Raw genomic sequence first — 26,641 nt, 5'->3', positions numbered from 1 at the left:
CACCCAGGTGCCCCAATATTTGTTTATTTTTGAAAGCGACCACACAAACAGGAGGGGCAGAGAGAGAGGGAGACACAGAATCTGAAGCAAGCTGCAGGCTCTGAGCTGTCAGCACAGAGCCCGACATGGGACTCAAAGTCACAAACTATGAGATCATTCATCTGAGCTGAAGTGGAATGCTTAAGGGACTTGAGCCACCCAGGTGCCCCACACAATGTTATGATTTTAAAATAATGCTTAAAAGTTGAAACTTTGAAACTGTCAATCAAACATGATGAGTGCTGGAAGCCTTTTCTAGAAATTTGGAGTTTGGGGAGGAAGGAAGTAGGTTGGGCTGGTAGAAAATAGTGTCATCCACCTTGTTCCTATCCACAGTCCTCTGCTCCGTTGGAAACATGGGAAATGGCTATTGGACATGGGAATTTGGTTTTTCCTGTGTTTGCCTTTGAGTTTGACTTTGCTTAAAAACAAGTGCTGAGAGTGAGTCAGGAGAGAGCCTAACCCAAGCACATCTCCTAGATAATGGTTTAGTTTAGTATCTACCAGTGGTTTCCGTCCCTGGCTGCTCAGGAGAATCACCTATGGAGCTTTGACAAGCATGGATGCCGCGTCCACACCCAAGACCAATTAAATCAGGTGCTGGAGGTAGGGCCCTAGGGGCCCTAGGCAATGACTGAGGTTTCCTAGGCAATGATTTTCTCCTGCAGTCCTGCCTGAGAGCCCTGGAGAGGCTCACTGCCTGGGATACTGGGAGCCAACTTAATTACAGGGCATAGGTGCTTTATAGGGGGTGCAGAGGCAACACCCTGGAGAAGGCCAGCACCATGCAGGAGGCCAGTAGCAAGTCCCCTTTTAATGCAGATTCACCAGTAGTTGGTAGAATTTAGTAAGTTGGAAAGTTTCATAAGTTGAGGCTTTTTTTTAGGGAGTTAAAATTTTAAAGGTGTTGAAATTCTAAATAGAAGTACAAAATTAGCGTACCGGAATATACTCTGGTTGCTTTAACTGATGCCCAAACATTTATTTCTGATTTTTTTGGAGTCAGATCTCGGGTGCCTGGGACTGCATATATAAACACCCATTAGGAGTGCTCCCCCTGGTGCCAGACACTTCATATTACGTCCCCACAAGGGGCTATAATGTCATGAAAATGTAGGATTTTGGAGCTGGAGGGCTTTGGAGGTCTTTAGGTTAAACCCTTCCATCTCCCAGATGACAGAGCTGAAGTCGAGAGATGTAGTTAAACAACAGCATCGGTGAGAACTCCTGGACCATCAGCCATGTGTTGGGCTAATACATAACCTTGTTTCATCCTTACAACATGGGATCCAGGTGGGACTTTCCTTCCATTTTAGAAATGTGTGAATTGAGGCTTAGGAGCCTGGGCACAATTGGCAGAGGCAACATGGAAAGTTCTAGAAGTTTTCCTTGATGCTACACTGTCCTGAAAGCAGAAATCAGGGGAAGCATTGACGTAAGTTCTCTCTTGTCATGTCCTAGAAGCTTTCTGTTTCCTTGCAGGTTAGTGTGCCCCAGTGTTTAAGGTATGGCTTATACCTTATGTATAAGGTGCAAGAGGTATGTTGTCCTCTTCTGTGAAGTCTTCTCTAATTAGGCTTTACCAACCCCACCCATTTCTAAATTGGGGTGTTTATGAGCTCCATCCCACTTCATCCCACCCACTGCTTGGGTCTCAGTGGTCTCCCCAAGCCTCATGCCTATTGCCTCTGTCACCCCAGTGTACAGGTAAGTCACTCGGAGGGTGGTACTCTTGTGTTTGCTTCCTGTGTGTCCCCTCCCTAGCCCAGGGGAGGAGCTCCTTCCCCAGAGGCACTCAAGTGCCTCGCCACAGACTCCTGGTGCCACCCTGGGACCCTGTGGGAAAAGCAGAATTAGATGGAGCACCTCAGATGAGCAGGAAGTTGGAGTCATTGCTGGGCCTGTGGAGTTTGTGGTTTATTTCATCTCTGGCTCTGTGACGCCTTAGGAAGGGTGTGTGCATGTGCTGTTATGTCACTGCCTATGAGTTCTGGGAGATCGTCATGGAGCACATCATTAGAGTGACCCTTCATAGAAAAATTAGTGGTCTGTTAAAAATTTTTAGAAGCTCAAAAGATGCTGATGTGTTAAACTTTTCTTCATTTCTTTGGTTTCTCCTTATCTAAAAAAATGGGGGGATGTACAATGGCAGAGATTGAGAGAAGTTAGGGAGCAGAGGGGTGATCGAGGCCGTAACAGCCCTGGCTATAACGAGGCTGTTTCTTTAGCGATGGCTGGGGAAGGGCTACTTTTAAATGTGCAGCATGAGAAACTGGGGTTTGGAAGGTGAAGGAATCGGCCAGAAACAATTTGGTCCTGTGTGAGTGGTCTTAGATGGGAAAGGGGGATGTGGACAGGGCTTGTCTGCGTAATGACCTGATGGGAAGGTCTGTCAGAAAGAACCACACCAATGATCCTGTTTTAGGGAGCCTGGGTGAAAGGCCCTCCCTTATCTGAGACTTAGTCGTTAAATTTACAAGTGTCAAATGAGGCCCTTAGTCCTGATTTATTTTAGAATTTATCTTGGGGACCTTTGGGGCATTCACGGGTGAAGAGAGGTTAGTAATTTTTCCAAGAATGCTTTGGAAAATTTGCATTGCAAATACTACTAAATGTCAGCAGGGGACTTGAAACTCTGACACCTTGTTGGAGCTCTTTGTGCTGATTAAATTCTTGTCTCCAGTCTAGAATTGGCAGCTTATTCTCCTTAATTTTCATGCAGTAATCAGTGTCGAAAGAGTATTTCTTTGACAGTTGCCCTTGGGGAAAACTGGGCCCGGGCTTGCTATTTAGGGCCGACGACGGTAGTAACTCAGACTCCACGGTCTCCACTTAGTTCTAAGAATGTCCACATTATTAACCTCTTTTCACTATTTACTGCGGACTTTGGTGAATAATGGAAATTGGGGATCTGCAAATCCATTTCAGAATTAAGAAGAGTGAGTTCTAATGGTCTGATTAAAATAAGATGAAGTCTTGTGTCTCAGATGAATTAGCTCTTTTCAGAAGATAAGGTTTTAGTGGTAGTGGTTTTTCCCTCTCTGGAGATAACTTTGATTTAAGAACTCTCACTGCAGACTGTCAGAGCACCCACTGTGTTCTGCTTGAAGAAAGCAGTGTCAGTCTTGGGCTTACATCTGCCTCCGGGAAGAACGAATTGTATCCAAGAACACGACAACGTCTATCTTCACTTCCAATGGGCAAGTCACAGGTCACCCTCCCCCGCCTCCAGAAAATACCTTTGTGACCACTAATAATTGTTGGTCACAGACAGTTGCCCTTGTTGTGAGGCAATTTTTCTTTAATTTTTCATAGAGTCGGTCTGGTTTTCTGTGCTTTGGGTTAAATAAATAATAGTAATTTGCAGTCACGTTTTTAAATGGTAAAATATCCGATGTTAGGAAATGGCTGAGGATAGGCTTTCCTTCCTCCTGCTTTTGTGAAAAGAAAATCAAGAATGGGTAAGTGCAATACGTAAGTCTAAAGATGTAATGTAGAAGCATGATGACTGTAATTAATACTATGTTGAATTCCTGAAATATTCTGGGAGAGCAGATTTCCAGTGATCTCAACACACATACACGAATGTTAACTATGTGAAGAGGTAGGTTAATTAGCTTGACTATGGTAATCATTTCACTGTGTGTGTGTGTGTGTGTGTGTGTATCAAATCATCATGCTATACACCTTAAATATACCCATTAAGTACACAATACCCAATGTGAACAGTTAATGAATTTGGGCAAAATGTATGTGAGTAAACAAGGGTTGCTTGTGCTATTCCTATAACTTTTTGTAATTTTGAAATTACAAATCAAAATGAAAAGCTCCCCAAACATGCAATAAAAAAAAAATCATGTGAAGGTGATGTAGAATGGTAAATTGAAATAGTTAAACTTTAGTGGGAGGAATCTTTGGTTTCGTGATGGAAACGTAGGGTCAACTATGCAAGTAGATACCTTAGTTTACAAACTGAAGCCTTGTCTAGTATATAAAAGGGCTGTTTTATAGTAAATTATGTGATATAGGTATATCACACAGCACTTTGTGTTGTATAGATACAACAGCACTTTAAACAACTACAATAACACTGAATTAAAAACACTTAGGCCTAAATTTAACCAACTCCCTTAAGCAGATAAATACAGCTCTTGAATCTCTGTACCTGTTTCTAGAATATGTGTGACCTTAAATTTCACTATAATATTGAATAAGAAGAAAGAATGGTTGAAGGGTTTATTAAAAGATTACACAGGGCAGTAACATTGGAGTGCTTTGTTGAAAAAGTCAGGATGAGTCTGCCAGGGAGGAATCACCTTTCAGCTTCTTCCATGGCATTTTTTGGCACTTGGGCCAAAAGGAAGGACACGTATAAGAAGGCAAATAACCAATTAGGGATTGTTTTCTTGTACCTCTCTGACGTGTAAGAATTTCTTCAAGAAAAGTTACATCTAACTCTGGTTTGTAGAATGAATGTATATTTTATATGTAATGACTTCTCTTAAATGTGAGGTGCGGGTAACTAATTCAAGGTTGATAGGCTCAGCGTTGAAGCCCTTACATAATGGCAGAAGGTTCAGAGTCCCAGAAGCCCAGGTGGTCTGGGCAAGAAGCTGAAAGGCAGTAGGTTGATTAGGGAGGTGAGGGTTCCAGTCCCCCTCTTAAGGCAGGAGGGAGCCGGAAGGTTTTCCAGCTTTTAGCTGATGTGTTTGACGCTTTGGAAAACAGAATGGTAACAATGTCTACCGTGGATTAGCCTAAAGAGTGAGAGTCAAGGTAGGGACACCAGCTGGGATCAGCATTTGGTGCAATTTGGTAAAGATCATGGAAGCCAGACCTGAGGCAGGGATGAAGGGAAGACAAGATGAATTTGAAGCCTGTTTCACAGAAGAAATGAGGGAATCAGGTGACTCTTTAGAGGTGGAGGATAAAGGAAGGGAAGGAATCTGGAAGAGTAGATTCTTTTTTTTTTTTTATTTTTTTTTTTAATGTTTATTTTTTTGAGACAGAGACAGGGCATGAACAGGGGAGGAGCAGAGAGAGAGAGGGAGACACAGAATCCGAAACAGCCTCCAGGCTCTGAGCTGTCAGCACAGAGCCCGACGCGGGGCTCGAACTCACGGACCTTGAGATCATGACCTGAGCCGAAGTCGGACGCTTAACCGACCCAGCCACCCAGGCGCCCCACGGAAGATTAGATTCTAAACTCTTGTGGCCAGACGCCTCCAGGAAAAAAAAATCAGATTTACAATAGAATGAAGATAGTCCTTATCTGAATAAATGAAGTTTATTCTATTTTCTATTGTGTTTTGTTTCCTGAAAGAAGCAGTGCAGGTTCACTAGGTTGGCTCCATAACCCAGTAAGGGTCTTTGAAGATGCAGGTTCACCCAGAGCTCCAGTGTCTAGCCTGGGTGATTGGGTGCTGTGTGCTGTTAACAGGGCCCTTTGGGATCCACTGCAGGGGTGGGGGGTGGGGGGCTAGTGTTAAGGTGCGGGAAGTAGTCAAAATCCAATAAAGTGTCTGGGAATTACCTGTTGACAAGGATTCCTTGTAAGGGCTGCTTGGAGTAAAAGACCTCCAACTTAGGAAAAAAAAAAAAAGAATGAACATAAGGAACGAAAGTAAAAATGAGGGAGGGAGGGGAAAAGAGAAAGGAAGAAGAGAGAAGGTATTGAAAACCATGGGGTTAGATTCCAGAGGCCAAGACCCCATAGGACGTGCTCTCTCCAAGCCACCTTCCATGTCGCTGCTGGAGTTCTTACTCTAATTTTTTTTTAATGTTTATTTCTGAGAGAGACAGAGTGTGAGTGGGGAAGGGGTAGAGAGAGAGGGAGACACAGAATGTGAAGCAGGCTCCAGGCTCTGAGCTGTCAGCACAGAGCTCTACGTGGGCTCGAACCCACAGACAGTGAGACCATAATGTGAGCTGAAGTCGGATGCTTAATTGACTGAGCCACCCAAGCATCCCTGGGGTTCTTGTTCTAAAAGCAGAGCAGGGAGAAGACTGGATTCTGGGTGAGATGGAATAAGCAAACGCGATCCCATGTCTCCCATTAAATACAAGTGTAAGCTAGGGCAAAACATAGGGCAACTACGTGAGGGCCCTGAAGAGTAAATGGCAGAGGAGGAGAAAGTCTAGATTTTGAAATAGCATTGAACTGATGGTACTTCTAACATTTTTATTGTGTTCTCTGGTCTGGACTCAAATCAGCCTGAAACCCAGAAATGGGCATTGGTATGGACAGGGAGCGTTCCAGAAGCAGCCTTCTGCTTTTGGCTTGAGTAGGAGGAAAAAGGATTCCAGACACTCAGAGTAAAAAAGCTTCCCATGTTTCTTATCCTTTCCTGTGTTATCTTGCACCCTAGCTCCTAGGTGACTCCATAGTGAGAATAGCCATGGTAATTGTGTGCAATTGGGGCCTGCAGCACCCAAAACTCAGAGGGAGGGAAGGCGTAAACTTTCTCTGGGAGGGAGAACCGTGGTCACGAGAGGGTTCGGAGGCACACATGTTGTTTCTTTCCCGTGGTTCTCCCACAGCTTGACTCCAGATATGGACACAGTCACAGAAAATAAGTGGCAGATCAGGGTATATAATGGCCCAGGTTTCTGGCTGAAGGACTAAGAGGGGGAACCCCAGGGAACCTAAAAGTATCAAGGAGTTATGTAGGAGGAGCTCAGGAAAGTTACCTGAAGATTTTTTTCATGAAGCCCTGTGTTCACACAAACTGTACATGCATGAATCTGGCCCTAAACAGCGTACCGCAGAATGTGGGAATGGAGCAACAAGGTAGGTCATGCCCGAGTCTCAAACCAGTCACTGGGTGGGACAATCCAGAGGGCACAGCGAGAATTTTGAAAACTGAACTGGCGCTAGAACCACAGCCCATGAAAGACAGGTCAGAACTTGTGGCTTGAGTTGAACCAGGTTAATTTCCTGCTTAGACAAAAATGTCAACATTTTCTGGAATATTTAAACAAAATTCAGAGTCTTAAAATTTTCAAAGTGTCCAGGAAATAAGCCAAAATTATTTTGGCATACAATAAAATAGGAAAATCTCAACTTGCATGGGAAGAGATAAATCAACACACCCCAGTGCCAAGGCAACATAGATACTAGACTTTTTAAATACTTTTAAAGCAGCCAGTCTAAAAATGCATCAGAAGGAAAGGGCAATGCTATTGAAGTAAATGGAAAGATAGAAAGTCTAAGTAAAGAAAGATATAGAAGATATAAAGAAGAACCAAATGGAAAGTATAGAAATGAAAATAGCCAAAATAAAAAGCTCACTAGATGGGCTCAGTAACAGATTAGAAATGATAAACCTGACTTCAGATGCACCAATAATTACATATAACTGGCTTACTCATAGCACTTAAAAGGCAGAGATAATCAAAATGAAAACACAGGATCCAATGAAATGTTGCCTACAAGAAACCCACTTTAGGGCGTGCCTGGGTGGATCAGTCGGTTAAGCCTCCGACTTCGGCTCAGGTCACGATTTCATGGTTTGTGGGTTTGAACCCCACGTCAGGCTCTGTGCTGACAGCTTGGATCCTGGAGCCTGCTTCAGATTCTGTGTCTCCCTCTCTCTTTCTGCCTCTCCCCTACTTGAGCTCTGTCTGTCTCAAAAAAATAAACAATAAAATAAATTGAAAGAAGCCTACTTTAATTAAAATGCTATAGGTAGTTTAAAAGCAAAGGGTAACAGAAATAAATACCATGCAAATGTTAATTAAAAGAAGTCCATGTTAACATCAGAGAAAGTGGACTCCAGAATCATCATCATCATCATCATCATCATCATCATCATAGTAATAATAAAACAGCAAGGAGTAAAGAAGGACATTATAATGATGAAAGCGTCAGTTCACCCAGAAATGAAAAAAAACTGTAGAGCTTCAAAATAGATAAAGCAGAAGCTTAACTGAAATAAGAAATGGAAAATCATCAGTTATAGTTGGAGAGTTCAGCATTCCTCTCCGGTAATCAGTAGAGCTGGTCAGCTAAAAGTCAGCAAAGCTATAGAGGAACTATATAGCACCCCCAGCCAACTGACTCCAATTGAGAATCTCAGAGCACTCCACCCAACTACAGTGGAGTACCCTCATTCTTCAAATGTGGGTAAAACATTCACCAAGATGGACCACATCCTGGGCCATAAGGCAGATCGTAACAACTTTAAAAGAAACGAAACCATATGATAGGTTTTCGGACCATGATGGAATTGAACTTTTTAATAACAGAGATAACAGGTGTATTTCTGTATGCTTAGAAATTAACATACTTCCAAATAATTTCAATGTTAGAACTTCTTGATGGAAATTGGAAAATATTTTGAACAAATTGAAAACAAAATAGCAGAAATTGTGAAATGTGATTAAAATAACGCATGGAGGGAACTATTTAGCATTAAATGCTTATCTTAGAAAAAAAATGCAAACATTCACCTTAAGAAACCACAATAAAGGTACGCCTGGGTGGTTCAGTTTGTTAAGGTTCAACTCTTGATTTCACTCAGGTCATGATCTCATGGTTCATAAGCTTGAGCTCCACATCTGGCTCTTTACTCTCAGATTCTTTTTTGGGATTCTCTCTCTCTCTCTCTCTCTCTCTCTCTCTCTCTGTCTGTCTCTGGCATTCTCTGTCTTTCAAAATAAATAAGTAAACTTAAAAAAGAAGAGGAGGAGGAGGAGGAAGAAAAAGAAAACAGAATGGAAAAAAACTGGAGCAAGTAGAAGGAAGGAAATAATAAAGAGTAGAAATTAGCAAAATTGGAAACAAAATAAAACAGTGAAGCAAAAATAAAAATAGATTTTTTTGAAAAAAAAGATGGGAAAAAAAAGACACAATTTGCCAACATCTGGAATGAAAGTATATTATGATAGACCCCACAGACATTAAATGAGTAATAAGAGAATTATAAACTGTTCTAAGCACCTAAAATTGATACCTTAGATGAAATGGTCTAATTCCTTAAAAACCACACACTATTAAAACTCACCCAAGGTAAAATGGGTAACCCAGTTAGCCCTATTTTTAACTGTTACTAACAATGTCTACTAAAGAAACTTAATTTGCAGTTACTAATCTTAAAAAGGAATCTCCAGACCCAGGTAGTTTCCTGGTTAATGTAAACATTTAAAGACAAAATAAAACCAATATCATACAGTCTCTTCCAGAAAGTAGAAGAGGAGAGGATGCTTCACCAAATGGTTCATTTTATAAGACCAGAATTACCATGATAGGAAAAGAGATAAAGATAGGATACTATAAACCAGTATCTCTCATGAGCCAAGAAGCAAAAATCTTCAGCAAATATTAGTAAATGCAGCAATATATAAAAAGAATAATGCACTATGGCCAAGAGGGAATGCAAGGGTGGTTCAATATTTGAAGTTCACTCTGTGTAACCCACGACATTAATTATGTGCAGAAAATCCACATGATATTAGTTGAAATAGAAAAAGCATTTGACAAAAATCAGCATTTACTTATTAAAAAAAAAAAACAACATCAAAAAAAAAAAAACGAGCAAACTAGAAATTAGAGGGAGCTTTTTTGCCTTGATAAAGGACAATGTAAAAAAAAAAAACAAACTACAGCTGATGTCATGATTGTGAAAGACTAAATGCCTTCCTCAAATTATTGAGAACAAGGCAAGGGTGTCTACTTTTATCACTCCTGTTCAACATTGTACAGTACAGTTAGGCAAGATGGGGGTTGGGGAGGAAGGAAGAAGATATACACTGGGAAGGAAGAAATTAAATTGTTTTTGGTCACAGACAGCATTATTGTCTAAGTAGAAAGTCTGAAGGAATCTACAAGGACAAAACCTAAAAACTCTTAGAACTAATACATTTAGCAAAGTTACGGGATACGAGGTCAACACACAAAAATCAATTTTATTTCTATATGAGAGTAAAAGAGTTGAGAATGGAAATTTTTTTAATATAATTTCCAGTAGCTCCAAAAAATGTGAAAACCTTAAACTTTAGCAAAAAGTCATATACAGAATCTGTAGTTATAAACTACAAAGCACTGATGAAAGCAATCAGATGATTTAAATTAATAGTTCATGGATTAGAAAAGTCAGCATAGTAAAGATGTCTGTTCTTAAAGTTTATAATGCATTTCTCCTAATACTTCCAAAAAGATTTTATGTAGATTTAGACAAGCTGTTTCTAACATTTATATGAAAAGGCTGAAGGACAGGAATAGCCAAAAGAATTTTGAAAAGGAGTGAAATTGTAGGAATCCTATTACCTGATTATAAGAATTACTCTAAAGCTATGGTCATCAAGATAGTGTGGTATTGGCAAAAGGATAGATGAATGGAAGAGAGTCCAGAAATAGAGACACACAAACATAGCCAATTGACTTTTTTTTCCTTTTTTTTGCAAATTTGTGAAAGCAGTTAAATAAAAACAGAATAGTCTCTTCAAAACATGGTGCTGGATTCAGTGGAAATGTGTATGGGAAAAAAGTGAATCTCAATCTAAACCTCACAATTTACACAAAGATTATGTCAAAACAGATCATATATCTAAATAACTGAAACTACAATTTTTAAAAAAAAATTTTTACATATTTTGAGAAGGATTGTGTATATGTATAGGTGCATGTAAGTGTATTATAATGACTTTGTCATATAGTAGACATCTCTTTTTTTAATTTGAGAAAGCATAAGCAGGGGAGGGGCAGGGGGAGAGAATCTTCTTTTTTTATATTAAATATAATTTATTGTCAAATTGGTTTCCATATAACACCCAGTGCTCATCCTAACAGGTGCTCTCCTCAATGCCCATCACCCACTTTCCCCTCTTCCCCACCCCTCATCAACCCTCAGTTTGTTCTCAGTATTTAAGAGTCCTTATGGTTTGCCTCTCTCCCTCTCTGTAGCTTTCTTTTTTCCCCTTCCCCTCCCCCATGGTCTTCTGTTAAGTTTCTCAGGATCCACATATGCGTGAAAACGTATTGTATCTGTCTTTCTCTGCCTGACTTATTTCACTTGGCATAATACCCTCCAGTTCCATCCATGTTGCTGCAAATGGCCAGATTCTTTCTCATTGCCAAGTAGTATTCCATTGTATATATAAACCACATCCTCTTTATCCATTCACCAGTTGATGGACATTTAGGCTCTTTCCATAATTTGGCTATTGTTGAAAGCACTGCTATAAACATTGGGGTACATGTTCCCCTATGCATCAGCACTCCTGTATCCCTTGGGTAAATTTCTAGCAGTGCTATTGCCGGGTCATAGGGTAGATCTGTTTTTAATTTTTTGAGGAACCTCCACACTGTTTTCCAGAGCAGCTGCACCAGTTTGCATTCCCACCAACAGTGCAAGAGGGTTCCCATTTCTCCACATCCTCCCCAGCATCTATAGTCTCCTGATTTGTTCATTTTGGCCACTCTGGCTGGCGTGAGGTGGTATCTCAGTGTGGTTTTGATCTGTATGTCCCTGATGAGAAGTGACATTAAGCATCTTTTCATGTGCCTCTTGGCCATCTGGATGGCTTCTTTAGAAAAGTGTCTATTCATGTCGTCTGCCCATTTCTTACTCTCCATGCTCAGCATGTGGGGCTTGATCCCACGACCCTGGGATCATGACCTGAGCCAAAATCAAGAGTCAGACGCTCAACCAACTGAGCCTCCCAGGCACCCCCAAACTATAAAATTTTTAGAGAAAACTGGAGGAAATTTTTATGACTTAGCATCAGGCAGAAGGTCTACTCTCCTACTTCATGTCTTTGAGATTCTTTCAATGTGTGCTTCTGTTCAGTGGATAATGGACTTCAGTGAGGTAATTTAGAGGACTAACATTTATTAAACATTTACTCTGAGTCAGGCATTGTTCTAACTCAATCCCTACAACACCCCTGCAAAATAGATACTATAATATTTACTATCTCACTTTTGAGATGAGGAAACTGAAGCACAAATATTCATAAGTATGACCAGAGTAAATTCCACAGCAGCAGAACAGCAAGTGCCCTGAGCACTCTGTTTTCAGACCTGGGCTGTTATCCACTCCTCCGTTCTGACATCCTCATCTTCCTCATTCTTTTTGAAAATGCAAATCACTGATTTTCATGACTCCCGCAACCCAGGCCATCTACTTTTTCTTTCTGTGTGAGTTCTATTCATCCGCCCACATTTAGGTTGGTGGGTTTTTGTGGTTGAATCAGAGCAGCGTTAACCCACTTCAATCCATTTAGCGCCCTCTTGTGTCTGCAGTGGATTTTACAGCAAGCAGTGCTTCCGCATTAGGGCTGGGATACAAAAGATCTAGTGGGAAAGCTTCTGAGGATCAAAATGTGATAAACTGGTGTGATCAGAAACTTGAATGCCCTTAGACGTGAACTTTCCGGTGAGTTGCCTCCATGTGATGTGTCAATAAGAATAGAATCTTGGAGGGAAGCCGCTGACAGAAAACTTACAGAAATTCAAGTTGGCTTTTAAATCTCATTTTGCTATCTTCTTTTGTAGTAGGGCCTTGGCCTTTGGGCTTCCTGCATTGTGGGTGGCCCTGAGCTGTTAGGGTGAAAATCTTCATTCCTAGCTTTTCAGCCTTAGAGGCAGGGTCCTCTTTAGGGGTGCATCTCTCCAAAGGGTAGAGGGTAGATTGCTTCCCCCGTGCCTTTAGGCCAATTTAGAAGAAAGTATTAAAATCTGCCGGAGGATTTGCTTCAACAGTGAAGTAGAATAGGAAGAGGACAGTGGCACACGCTTCCCTTCCCTGGAGATTTGCCAGTTTGTTTTGGGTGGGAGAGGAGGAAAGAAAGGGGGAAAGGGAAAAAATGGGGGTAGAATGTGCTGAATTCTCAGCGTTACTCCCTGAAGGTGTGGGCTGTACCTTTCTGAAGGAGGGAGGTATATGGAGAGGGATGGGCTAGGAAATAAATTGTAAAAACCAAGAAAAACACCTGATACTTTCTATTAAACAATCATATTTTGTTCTTGTCTATTTATTTACTTCTCTATTACAGATGTAATAGATGTCCATAGTGGGAAATACAAAAGGGAAAAAAACATATCCAAAGAACATATACCAATCATATTTCATGTATTTAATATTTAATAATTAATATTTAACATTTCATGTATTTTCCTTCCCTTCTATGCATGAAGATTTGACTGTTTTGTTGAATTAGGTCATGTTTATAATTTTTTACTTTTTAATTATCTTATCAGAAGCATTTAATGGGTTAGGACATAACCTATGCAGTCATTTACTAGAGCTGAGTTCTAGAACTATGATAGATATTTAGGTCTTAGTTAATATTTCATTTTACTTTAGTACTGTTTATTTAGAGAGAACAGAGGAGGGGCAGAGAGGGGGAGAGGGAGGGAGTGGGGGGGAGGAATACCAATCAGGCTGCCCGCTCAGCACAGAGCCAGTGCAGGGCTCGACCTCAATAATGGCGAGATCATGAGAGCTGAAATCAACTGACTGAGCTGCCCAAGTGTCCCAGGTATTAGTTAGTATTTTAATAGAGGTGACACTTCAGTGACTGTCTTCACTGCTTTATTATTATTATTATTTTTTTAACTTAAGGGTTTTTTTCTTAGTGCAGATGCCTGAAATCACCATGATGGGGAAGAGCTCAGAGAGGACTTTAAGGCTCTCAGTACTGACATAAAGGAGCCCACCTACCCTGCCTACCCTGGCTGGAGGTGGCCTCCGCCCCTTGGTATCAATGGTTTGTTTGTTTTGTTTTGTTTTTTACTGTCTGTTTATTTTTGAAGTAGAGAGAGAGAGAGAGCACAAGCAGGGGAGGGGTAGAGAGAGAGGGAGACACAGAATCCGAAGCAGGCTCCAGGATCTGAGCTATCAGCACAGAGCTGACGGGGGGCTCGAACCCACAAACCGTGAGATCATGACCTGAGCCAAAGTCGGTCATTTGACTGAGCCACCCAGGCCCCCCTGGTATCAATGGGGTTTGTAGAGTGGTTCCTGCACTTTCAAGAGCCTTGTGTTTTTTTCCCCTCTGTCAAATGGGAGTAACATTTCAAGTGCCCCCTTAGAGCTTGGCACACAGTGGGCATTAAATGAAATTATTTTAAAGCAATGACAGCACTGAGTAGCCTTATTACAGGATTTGTATCAGTTTGCCTTGCCACCTGTAATGTGTGAGGTTACTTGTTGAACCTCTTAAGCATTTGATACCTAATTATTTCTTTTAAAAAAATACCTCTGCTGATTTAACAGAAAACGCTACCTCATTATCTTTTTAATTTTTTTAGCATAGTGATGATGGACAAATTGGTGTGTTATTGTAGAATAGCTTGTTGTCTGTCTTACGAAATGCTTTTGACTTTTTTCTCTTGGCATTTAGTATTTTCTTAGAAATTTGTATGAATTGTGTATACAGTAAATCATCTAAGCCTTTATCATACTATCATATGGCTGTTTATCTATTATTTCTTTACCTTAAACTTTGATTTTCTTTGTATGTTACATACACCTTTCTCATGAAGATGATAAAGTGGTCGTAATTGTGATCTCTTCATTGTAAATTCTGTAGATGAATTTTTAATCAGGTCTATATTTCTTGCAAAGAATGACAGTATTATATATTCATTTCCAACCTTCCTACCCCTCGTTAATTCTCATGTCTTTTAAATTTGCCTGAAATTCTATAATAGGGCTAAATAATCATGGGGCTTAGTGGGCACCATCTTTTAATTTTCCTGATTTTAACAGGAGTATCTCCAGTGTTGCACCACTAAGTAGAATATTAATCAGTTATTTTCACAAATGTAGTGTTTATTGTACCAAGCATATATTCAGTTTTTTGTAAATTTGAGTTTTTGCATGTTGAAGAGCATCCTTTTTCTCACAGCAATTGTGTGTTTTTGTTATTTGATCTTTTGTTGGCTAGGAAAGTATTTTCTAACATCACACATATATTTCTATGCTTGGAATTAGTGTATGCTCACTATTTCATGTTTTACTCTTTTCATTCAGCGCCATTTTCCTACAACCTACATATAAACATGGGTATGTGTGCACGTATAATGAATAAAAGAGAATATATCTGTGTGTTAAGAATGATTATCCTAGAATTATGGTGGCATTATTGAATTATTTTCACTTCACTCTTCCGTATTTTCCACTTTTCTAAAATGATATGTCCTGTGACCACGAAAAAAAGTGTTGCCTGAAAATGTTAATCCTTTGCCAATTAATGATGGGTGAAAGGATTTAGGAGGTCACCCGTGATTTAAGAAAGCCTATTTATGTCATGTATGTAACTTACTTGTTCATTATCTAGAATCCCAAGTGATTTTGATATTAAGGGAACTGAAAAATTAGAGTTAATAATTTTTTTTTACAAGGCAGTAATATGGCCTATCTTTTCTTTCTGGTGAAAAATGATAATATGCACTGACTGTCTTTTCCTTAACTAAGAATTTGGGACTTAGTATCTGAAAATTATTTTTCTCATGCTTTCTGACATTTAAAAGAATCTGAACAGTCTTTCAAAGGAATTACAAATAATAAAATACGTATTTATCTCTTATCTAAAGGATTAAAATGATAATCAGGAGGGTTGCATTGCACCTGAGACCTGCCAGGTTGCTTTTAAAAACTTGATTTTTCCTCTTGGCCCCAGTGGGAGGCCACAATCCAGACACCGTCCCGGGGGTATGGCTGCCCCGTCTGGGACTGCACACAGATATAGAAACATAAAAGCATGCATTTATGCATCAAGACACACAGAAACAACAATCACTGTATTTGGTACCTTAATTGCATCTTCCAGACACCAGGAATAGCCCTTGCTTCCTCTGCCATGGTCAAGACTTTCTCTCTGAGATGAAATTTAGCTAATTTCAGAAGAGCTCAGGAAATCTCTTCAGATTCAGTTTGTAACACACCGTGCACTTAAAATATGAAAATCTCAACCAACGTTATGATCACCGAAGATTGCATATACATATAAAACCATAACGTCTCCTCCTTTTTCTCTTCTCTTCTGTAGCTTTGGGCCAGATTATGTTGTATGTGGATGGGATGAATGGAGTAATAAACCACAATGAAACCATTCAGTGGCTGTACACGCTCATTGGGTCAAAGGTAAGAGAAGGTTATGGTCGAACTTTTACTCAGTTTGCATATCATATACCTTTCTTTTTGTTTTCTCTGAGATGGCTTTGTGGAAAGAAATTCTGTTTAGCTTGGTTCCAGCCGTGTAACAGTAGAAGTGAGGATGACTATTTTACAGATTTTAAAATACATTCAAATTGCAAAAAGTTTATGAAGTTTTAATGCATTTTATGTTCTCTTCTTTCAAGCTTTAATCAGATGCTTTTGGCACCTCTAGTTTTTAATGTTTAATTTAAAAATTGTACTAGAGATATAGTATCAATCTTATCTGTTTCATGTTCATTTATGTTCAGTTACATAAGGACATATGTGTGTGTTGTGCATATGTGCATATTCTTCTGTGTAGTTGAAGGAATTTGAGACCACCTTTCAACTCTACCATCAGTTATAAAAGTAGCAGTTAGTAAAGATTGACCAGGCCCCAGGCACCATAGTAGGTGTTTTATAAGCATTATCTCCTTTAATCCGTGATGAGATAAATGAGACCATGATGAGATAAATAACATCATCCCCATTTTGTAGTTGAGGAAAAGAGTGCTTAGTTGGGAGAATCCTCTGATTTCCCCCATGCATCTTGGCACGTGATAACCTGATCCATCCATGACTTGGCTGTGAACCCCACACTCGGGAAGTGCCCCAACAAGGCAGACCTACCCTGTCACTTGAGCTGGGCAAGGCTCTGACGTGGTCCTCCCTGCATCCTCAGGTGGGGCCACGAGAGGGGCCGTTTGGAGGGGGGATTGAGGAAGAGTAAGAAGGGATCCTGTCCTGAGTAGGTGCAAGTGGATCAGGCTGGAGTGTGGTCAGCTTTTGGGGCGAGGGTGGGGTGGGGCAGCATGGAGGAGATGAAATTGACTATAGTGGGCAACAGGGTCAGGCAGAGGGGCAACTAGAGGGCCTGCATGGGGCAACTAGAGGACTTGCACAGGTCACAGGATCAACATAATGTTCTGGGGGGGGGGTCTCTGGAGAGCACGTGGTCAGCCTAAATGGCTCCCATCCCTGTCCTCACTGCCACCGCCACTCTGGCGAGCCACTCAAGGCTGGTGTGCGCCAGTGACGAGCTCATCATGGTGAGTCTTATCCCTTGGCCTGACCTCTCCTGTTACCTGCTTCCCAAAGACTCTGCTGTGCTTCAGGAACATTCAGCCCTGATTTGACTTTGTGTCGAGAACAGATTCCATTTGAGGTTTATCGTCCTTACAGACTATCGTCCTGGTGATGGTGCCCTTGTGTCGTGAGAAGGGCCTTTTCTCCGTGGATGGCCCCGATACGCAGGACTCATTGCATCCCAGATCCTTGGTTGACCCTTACATCTCCTTCTCAGTTTTCCTTTTTCTCATATTATTGATGATCGATTTTTTTCCCCATTTCATAATAGAAATAGCCATGGTTTCTCTCAGAAGACTAATAATTTTTTCTCCTCTCTCTCTCTCTCTCTCTCTCTCTCTCTCTCTTGTTTTTGGTTTTGTCTTCTATGGAAAATGGAAATGAATCTATTTACAAACTGCTGTAGGTGACCTTAGATGCTGAATGAAATGCTGGCTTTACTAGGTTGATTTAGCCAGGCTGAGGGAAGATTTATATCTCATATCCTGTTACAGTGTTTTCTGTTTTTTTTCCTTATGCTGGGAACCCTCCCCAAGCTTCATGTTCATTTGGAAACTGCTCCCTTCCCAAGGCTCCCTGGATGGTCTTGAAGACCCCACAATCTAGGGAGATGGGAGGAGATTCTGTGATAGAAATGGACTTTTGGTAAATGTTAGAGACAAATAAATCTTTATAGCTTTATTTATAGTCATGATAAAACACCAATAGCCAGCTCTATTTCTGAAAGGAAATAAAACCTAACATACTTACAGTAGGAAAAGTGACCATCTTTTAGCTCATCAGCAAGAAGGGCATAGAGCGAGGGCAAGATCTAGGTGGTGGGTTGGGAGAAAATAAGCGAGGATACAGAGGGAATGTCACGGAGGGAAGACAGGGAGATGGAGAAAAGTGAGAGGAGAGATCCCAGGGGTGGAAAAGAAAAAGAGGAGAAGAGAAAGAGGAAACAGGCCCAACAGTGATCATTTCTCTGCTCAGTAGATGGGAGGAGGACTCAGTCTTTGGTGTTGCAACACCATGCTGCTGATTTTTCTTTGGAATCATTCTTTTAAGAAAAGCAAATGAAAGGAACCTCCTTCTTGCATTTCTGTGTAACATGGAGAAACCCTAAAATTAGAAGTCTTCAAGAATAAGTTTGTAGGAATTATGCTTTCCCAGCCTCCTTTCACATAGTGTTCATGACCCTGGGCATCTCTCCCTGAGGCCTCTGTCTGAGGTGGAGTGTTCTCCTCCTCCCCAGCCACATGGGGCATCGGTACTGGATCGGTGCTGGTTTTTTCTCCATCTTTGATTTTTCAAAGGAGGGTCCATGGTAGTCTCCAGCTCCTGTGCTCAGCACTGAGCCGGTCACTCTGAAGACAAGAAAATAGAGCCCATGGTCAGCCTGAGCCTTGGAACTTACAGTGTTGTTAGAAGGGGGACCATGGGTGACTCGCAGCCTATATCCACCCACTGTGATGTCAGCTAAAGGACTCGCTCTGTTCTGCAGGGTGTGCTCAGTTCCAGGCTGGTGGCTGAAAGTCAGCAGTGGGAGCAGCCAGCAGATTGATTTTCCGTGTAGTTCTGATGAGATCACCTCTTATTTGCAAAACCAGTAAGGGAGGCCCCTGACATCCCCCTTACCCCCAGGTCTAGATAGTAAGGTATCTGCAAGAAACATGGGTGCACAGACCTGAGACCTTTAGGCTTGGGGAAGGAAGCCTCTGTCCCCTCCTTACACATAGGTTTTCCAAGTTGAAATTAAGAAATCTGGAAAGCCAGAGGTCCTAGGGCTTTCTTTTGACTAAGAGTCTGATTTCTCAGAACCTAAAAGGTTTACCTTGAGTTCGTATTGTTTTGGCCTTAAACAGGAATGGAGCTGATAAATGAAATCTTGGGTTAGAGAAACCTTGTCCTTCTGTTTTCATAATTGTTCGTTTTCCTTCCATGAAAGGCAACAAGATGTGATTTTGCAGCCTGCCAGAGGGTCATTATGCAATGCATATTTGCAGATATTTGAGACTCCTAGCCAGAGGAGAAAAGTATGCATTTGCAGCCAAATAATTACTTTTTAAAAAGAAAGAAAAGAAAGTGTTTTCAATAAAGTGTTTCATTTTATTTACAAAAGCCCGTCTTTAAACTCCGCAGTCAGAGGTAGGGAGAAGATGCCCATCTCTTGACTTCTCACACAGTATGGAGTTTTTTCTCTTCATACATCTGAAGTCCAATAAATTGGGGTGAAATGATTCAGCTTGTACAGCATGGCCTTTCGTCGCTCTAACACAGAAAGTCCGTCTCTCTTTATAGATCTCCTTCTGGCCTATGGGGGAGGCCCAGGGTCCCCCACCTCCTTGTGGGTTCTCCAGGGATGCCTCTTGTTGTAGTCATGGAATCTTCCCTCTCTGGATTGCTCCACCTTGGCTCAGCCTGCTCTCTCTTTTTCTGCCCCCTACCCCCCACGGAATCTAATTTTTTTCAGCTCTGCCCCAGGTTGCTGATCACAGATCTCTGGACTTCCTTTTTGATGGTTTGGAGGTAGGCATGCTCGCACAGTAGCAAAGCTGTGAGGTGGTGACACCTGGTCGCAAGTTGCAGGGGAAACCGAATAATGGAGATATGGGGACATCTTGAGGAATAGCTTCCTCGGTTTGGGTTTCTGGATATAGATAAGTAAAAGCAAAGATAGGGTCACAGCTTTGAATCGGAGTGGCCAGGAGTCTGGCATTGCCTCTGATAGGAATAGAGAAGTTGGACATTGAGATTCATTGGCAGGAGAGCTTTGACATACTGTTTTTTTGTTTTTTGGTTTTTTTTAATGCTTATTTCTGAGAGAGAGAGAGACCGAGTGAGCAGGGGAGGGGCAGAGAGAGGGGGAGACACAGAATCTGAAGCAGGCTCCAGGCTCCGAGCTGTCAGCACAGAGCCTGACTTGGGGCTCGAACTCATGAACTGTGAGATCATGACCTGAGCTGAAGTCGGACGCTCAAGCAACTGAGCCACCCAGGCACCTGACATGCTGGTTTTGAGGTGAAGGCAGTGTCCACAAGGGCAGCTAAGCTGGTTCCTCCATAGTGCCATTTGCTCCAGGAGGAGGGGAGGAGATTGAGTGCACCCTTTGGTCTCAAGCCCTTGGCATGGCATCTGATCCATCAGATGCCCCACATATGAGTGAGATCTGAAGCTCTTTTTGAGTTACATAACATAACATAACATGGAATCCTGGCCTTGAAGAAATGGTGAAGTCTTGTTAAAGATGTTACTGATGTTCACCAGCCACATTCCTGATACTTCTAGAGGCAGAGGGAGTGTTACTGTTGGGCCCTGGAATTGGTGGGAAGCCTTCCTTCCTGGGACCCACATCCACCTATGTGACGTTAAACAGACCACACCTCCGATGGCAAAGTGGTGCAGCCACTCTGGAAAACAGTATGGAAGTTCCTCAAAAAATTAAAAATAGACCTACCCTACAACCCAGCAGTTGCACTACTAGGTATTTATTGAACGGATACAGGTGTGCTGTTTCGAAGGGACACATGCGCCCCAGTGTTTACAGAAGCACTGTCAACAATAGCCAAAGTAGGGAAAGAGCCCAAATGTCCATCGATGGATGAATGGATAAAGAAGATGTGGTGTGTGTATGTGTGTGTGTGTGTGTGTGTGTGTACGTACACACACACACACACACACACACACACAATGGAGTATTACTTGGCAATCAAAAAGAATGAAATCTTGCCATTCACAACTATGTGGATGGAACTAGAGGGTATTATGCTAAGTGAAATTAGAGAAAGACAAAAATCATATGACTTCACTCATATGAGGACTTTAGGATACAAAACAGATGAACATAAGGGAAGGGAAGCAAAAATAATATAAAAACAGGGAGAGGGATGAAACATAACAGACTCATAAATATGGAGAACAACCAGAGGGTTACTGGAGAGGTTGTGGGGGGTGGGGGCGCTAAATGGGCGAGGAGCATTAATGAATCTACTCCTGAAATCGTTGCACTAGAGGTTAACTCACTTGGATGTAAATTAAAAAAAAAAACGAACAGGGGCGCCTGGGTGGCGCAGTCGGTTAAGCGTCCGACTTCAACCAGGTCACGATCTCGCGGTCCGGGAGTTCGAGCCCCGCGTCAGGCTCTGGGCTGATGGCTCAGAGCCTGGAGCCTGTTTCCGATTCTGTGTCTCCCTCTCTCTCTGCCCCTCTCCCGTTCATGCTCTGTCTCTCTCTGTCCCAAAAATAAATAAACGTTGAAAAAAAAAATTAAAAAAAAATAAAAAATAAAATAAAAAAAAAACGAACAAAAAAACCCGCCTCCTTGTGGGTTTTCCAGGGATGCCTCTTGTTGCGTTAAACAAACACCATGCACTGCTTTCTGGAGCAACACAATGTCACTTCCTCCCTGGAAACTCGTTGAGTATTTAAAGGCAGTTAGCATGTCACCCTGTCCAAGCTCAGCTTGATTGTTTCTGCAGATAGTCGTTGGTGACATAATTTGCAGTTCCTCATCATACTGGATATAGCATCCTTCTTCTACACATCCCACTTTTGATTGATTAGGCTTTTCACCGGCAGCCCTGGGTGCTAGCTCAAATTAGACTGATAATGCCCTAAACTTCCCAGGGTTTTTGTTTTTGATATGCCAGCTTCTTCCATTCTGCATCTCCGTGATTGACTTACACCTAGATGCCGAGCTTTGCATTTTTTCCCCGTTGGTATCATCAGAGTTCCAGCCTTAAGATGATTTTGCGTTTTGCTTTGGCTATTCATCATGTTAACTGTTAGTCCTAGGGTTTTTGTTTTTGTTTAAAAAAATTTTTTTAGTTTATTTTTGAGAGAGAGCGAGCAAGAGAACAAGCAGGGGAGAGGCAGAGAGAGAGGGAGACACAGAATCTGAAGCAGGCTCCAGGCTCTGAGCTGTCAGCATAGAGCCCGATGCAGGACTTGAACCCACAAACTGGGAGATCATGACCTGAGCCAAAGTTGGCACTCGACCAACTGAGCCACCCAGGCGCCCCAGTCCTAGTTTTATTTAACATAAATTTAATGAGCAGAATTTCTCTGCCGTTAACCAAAACATCGATAGAGCCAAGGAATGCATAAGCCCGTGCAGCTTGCAGGTTGACACTGATAGTCATTTTTAGACCATTTTAGTGGGAAGGCGCTGAACTCTGATCATTCAGCCTCGTTTCTTCTTTGAGTTCCAAAGCCAAAGTCAACGTATGCTGCATCTGCTGTTAAGTGCGGATCCCTGAGACCAAATACACTTGTATGATCCTTTGGGTGGATTGCTTTTTCATATATAGAATGGGTTTAATAAATGATAAAATGGGGATAATAATAGTGAAGAATAGGTAGAACACTGAGCATTGTATCTGCAAACAAGTGTCCAGTGTTGTAAATCAACATCTCTTTTCCCTCACCTCTTTTCCCTCAACCTCCTGTTTAAAGAAGGAGGTGGCCTCAGCTTGCCAGAACCTGCTCACCTGGAAACTGCTGGTCCCAGGTGTCTGTCTCTCTTTTCTAAGTGCTTATGAGACTTTCATCCAGAAAGCCTTTGGAGCATGTTGCCAGGGATCAGTTAGAAGGTTTAATGAAATGTAGGATATAAATTTTTCAGCTTCATCTATAATCCTTCTTTCTGAAAATTGGGACATGAACTTTGCATTGTGTGAGATGCCTGCATTGTAAATTCTCAGAACGTCACATGTTATGCTCACTTATTCTTAAAAGTATTATGCGGGAGTATATTAATTTATATGCTCAAATGTGAAAAGTAAAATATAGTTGCCATGTTGATAAGCCATTATTTGAATACCTGTTATCCCTCCAATGGAACATCAGATGTGCTATTGTTTGAAGGACGTAGTTTTCCAGGATTCTTAATTTCTGCATCTTTGGAGCTTGACATGAAGAAATTGAGATTGTGTACCTTCATTTGAATCATTTTCCCTTCAGCAGGATGCTTGTTAAGATGTTCTTGCATCTGGCTTCTGTCCAGGAAGGGAAAGTTTGGGGCTTTAAAGTGTCGTCTGTGATTGACATCAAAATATGCTTCACATGGTTAAAACTGATTCACTCTCTTTTCCTCTGTTGCATCTTGGGCAGTTTCTGTTGTCTTTGCTCAGCTTGTCTTCGTTAAGTCTTCCTGATGAACTTCAGAAATACATTCTTTATGTCTTTTACAGTGCTTATTATTTCTAGCATTTCCATCTGACTCTTTCTAGTTTCCCTCCACTGAAATTTCTCATTTGTTCATGCACGTTGTCCACCTTTTCCAGCAGAGTTTTTAACATATCGATTGTTGTACATCATAGAGTTCCAAAGTTAAGTTAAATCTGTTGATTGCTTAGTTTCTTTTTTTTTCCATTTATCTGTTTTTTTTAATATATGAAATTTATTGTCAAATTGGTTACCTAGTTTCTTTTTTTTTTAAGTTTATTTATTTTTGAGAGAGAGAGAGGCGGAGAGAGAATCCCAAGCAGGCTCTGCACTGACAGTCAGTGCAGAGCCTGATGTGGGGCTCAAACTCAAGAAATGTGAGATCATGACCTAAGTCTAAATCAAGAGTTGGATACTTAACCTACTGAGCCACCCAGGCACCCCTGTTGACTGCTTACTTTCTTGACAGCAGGCATGAGGACTTTGCGTTTGTAAAACTTTGATTTTTTTTATGATCATAAGTGTAATATACTCTTTGTATAAAACTTTAGAAATACAAGAAGAGAAAAAATCACCTGAAATACTTCTGTATAGATTCAACGACTAACTTTGTACATTTTCTTCTAATTTTTTAAAACTTTATTACATAGTTAACGCTATATTGCAAGCATTTTCCTGGGTCATCATACTATTTTAAAAACATGTTAAATGCTTATGTAATAGTTATAGAAATGTACTAAATTCATTGGACTTTTCTTGTGTTAATCAACTTGTTTGATGCTATAGCGTTTAAAGAGCTTTGTTACTAACTTGATGTTAACATGTTTAGTAAATGAGGTTGTGTTTGAAAAACATGTTTTTCCATGTTTATCGTTGTTCCGTTAGGTAAGAATTTTAAAAATTCTACAAGTTTCAATGGAATGTTCAAGTAATATTTGTGTTAGATAGGGGACACAAAGGGCTCTCTTCCCCCTGAGGGCTGTTGCTGTCCTTCTGGTTATTTGGGTACATATGACTGGAAAACTAATTCTCACCTATATGATCTCTTGGGTGTCCATATGAGGATAATCTCAGTGCAAGAAAAAGAAAAAAAAAAAAAAAAGAAGACCTAGTTTGACTCATTGTTATTTTATGAAGATGTCAGGGAGAGAGACCAGAGATTCAAGCCAGACCTTACAGGAGCCAGCGTGCCGAGGGGTTCTGGTCCAGAAAGGCTCTCCAGCCACAGGACTGGACAGCAGTGTCTTTAATCCACTTTGAGATGATCATCTTCAGGGAGCTGATAGGCGGTAGGAACCATAACTCTAAAGAGGCTTGTGGATAACCTGGAATTGTAGCTTACTAATTTCTGCAAGCAAGATCCCCCATGAATAAGAGAAACAGAAGCAGGGGGACTTTGACCTTTCTGCCTTTTTAGGGCATTTGGTCAAGGACTAGCAGCTGTGTTCTAGATTCTGGAGAGACTAGGGATGGGTGGTTCTAAGACGGGAGAATATCTGGGGGTGATGCAGACATCCCAGAGCAACCCATGTGCTGTTCCTCGGGAAGCAATGCTCTGAGAGAGTTGGATGGGCTGGAGAACCGGAGGAAGTGTCAGCTTCCGTGAGCCAGCCTGGGAGTGGCCCTATCAGCTCAGGTTTGCTTTTGCCAGCACTGCTAACCCTGCTCCCCACAGCCTTTCTCCACCGGCCAGCCCTCCTCCACCCACTCTAAGGAGATGGGAGCTGGCTGTGGTGTCCTCTGTCATGTTTCCAGGGCTGATTATTTACTTAGGAAAGCTCTTTAACCTTGATTATAGCTCGAGAGAGAATATTTGTAGCATTTCCCCAAGGCTTATGTGTTTGCACCGGAGGGAAAGATGGGACTCCCCATAGTATAGCAGAACGAATCAGATTGGCCTTTGTGTTTTCTTTTGACGTCTTTCAGAAATTAGTCGTGTGACAGGTTAGGTAGCCTTCTAGAACATGAGATTTTGCATCTGAGAGTAGGGATGTCACTAACGGGACAAGTATCCAAAGTTGTTGATTTCCCTCCTTCATTTGGCAGATGTTACCAGGGTGTTCTTTAAGGCAGTAGTTTAGTGTGGAGGCTTTGGTATTCCTTAGTTAACAATATCAGTGCATATATGTTCCCTCGTATCAACTAACTCTTCATAATTACATTGAGTATCCTAAGAGAGTTAGCAAAGGGGGTGTTTTCTGACCTTGTCCACTTTTATTCATTGTTCTTTAAAGAAACCTCCTGCTAAGCCCCAGAAGTTTATCTCAATAGAAAGAAAATGTTCACTGGTAGCATTTTTTATTATTTTGATATTTAATTACTTCTGAATACTCTGCTGTGTTACATTCTGCAAGATTTCCTCTCCGTTAGCTCGTAAACACTTACAGGGTTCCCAGACTCACACTTGGCTACTACATGAATCACAAATGTAGTTTGGTTCCCTTTCTGCAAATTCCATCAGGTCATAAGGAGGTCAGCCATCAGGCCTGGAGGCCATAGCACATGGATTTACTGCAGGTGACTTCCTGTCCAGGCAGAGGCACCAGCCCTGGTCTCTACATGCCTCTCCCTGTGCCAGATACCTACAAAGCCCTGGCCCAGACTTCTGTACTCCCGTAATCTGCCTGGGCCCACACTGTATTTCTGACCAGACCCAGTTCATTTTGCAGGCAGCATCTTAGAAGGGGACAGATTCAGGGTCAGAGGTATCTGTTGGACTGTTTGATAACCAGTTACAAAGGCTCCAGGGCCCATTCTGAGCTTCTGGCTCAGGGATTCTGAGCTCAAGGATATGTCATGGGGATAAAGTATTTAAGTGTGAAGGACTTAAAAGTATCTTAAGTCGCTTGACTCTTTGTTGTTGTTAAAATAGTCCATATGTTCAGGGTGCCTGGGTGGCTCAGTTGGTTGGGCATCCGACTTCGCTCAGGTCATGATCTCACACTCTGTGAGTTCGAGCCCCGCGTCGGGCTCTGTGCTGACGGCTCAGAGCCTGGAGCCTTCTTCAGATTCTGTGCCTCCCTCTCTGTCTGCCCCTCCCCTGCTCATGCTCTGTCTCTCTCTGTCTCAAAAATAAATAATAAAAACATTAAAAAAAAAAAAAAAAAAGCCAGTCCGTATATTCTTAGTTCTGGTAACCTGGTAACCAATGTGGCAAAGCGTTATAAGTCAAGCTATCTTACCAATTTCTAATTCAGTTTTAATAACCAGTATCCACTTCCAGA

The 26,641-nt window shown here is 41.5% G+C and overlaps 1 protein-coding gene across 3 annotated transcripts in view; it reads left to right on the top strand.

Moving 5' to 3' along the window:
- The window catches only part of FHOD3 (formin homology 2 domain containing 3), a 475,398-nt gene that overhangs the window by 265,149 nt on the left and 183,608 nt on the right, over nucleotides 1–26,641 (top strand). For all 3 annotated transcript variants that reach the window (XM_047087059.1, XM_047087061.1, XM_047087060.1), the window contains exon 6: nucleotides 16,036–16,130. In XM_047087059.1, the coding sequence (XP_046943015.1) occupies nucleotides 16,036–16,130 (95 nt within the window). The remainder of the gene's footprint in view (nucleotides 1–16,035; nucleotides 16,131–26,641) is intronic.

The sequence above is a fragment of the Lynx rufus genome, unplaced genomic scaffold, assembly GCF_022079265.1.
Source record: "Lynx rufus isolate CCGP_SWC_20201006 ecotype Redwood Valley unplaced genomic scaffold, mLynRuf1.p SCAF_22, whole genome shotgun sequence".
NCBI lineage: Eukaryota > Metazoa > Chordata > Mammalia > Carnivora > Felidae > Lynx > Lynx rufus.
Note: the sequence above shows the minus strand (reverse complement) of the source record. Positions and strands in the feature narration are given on the sequence as shown.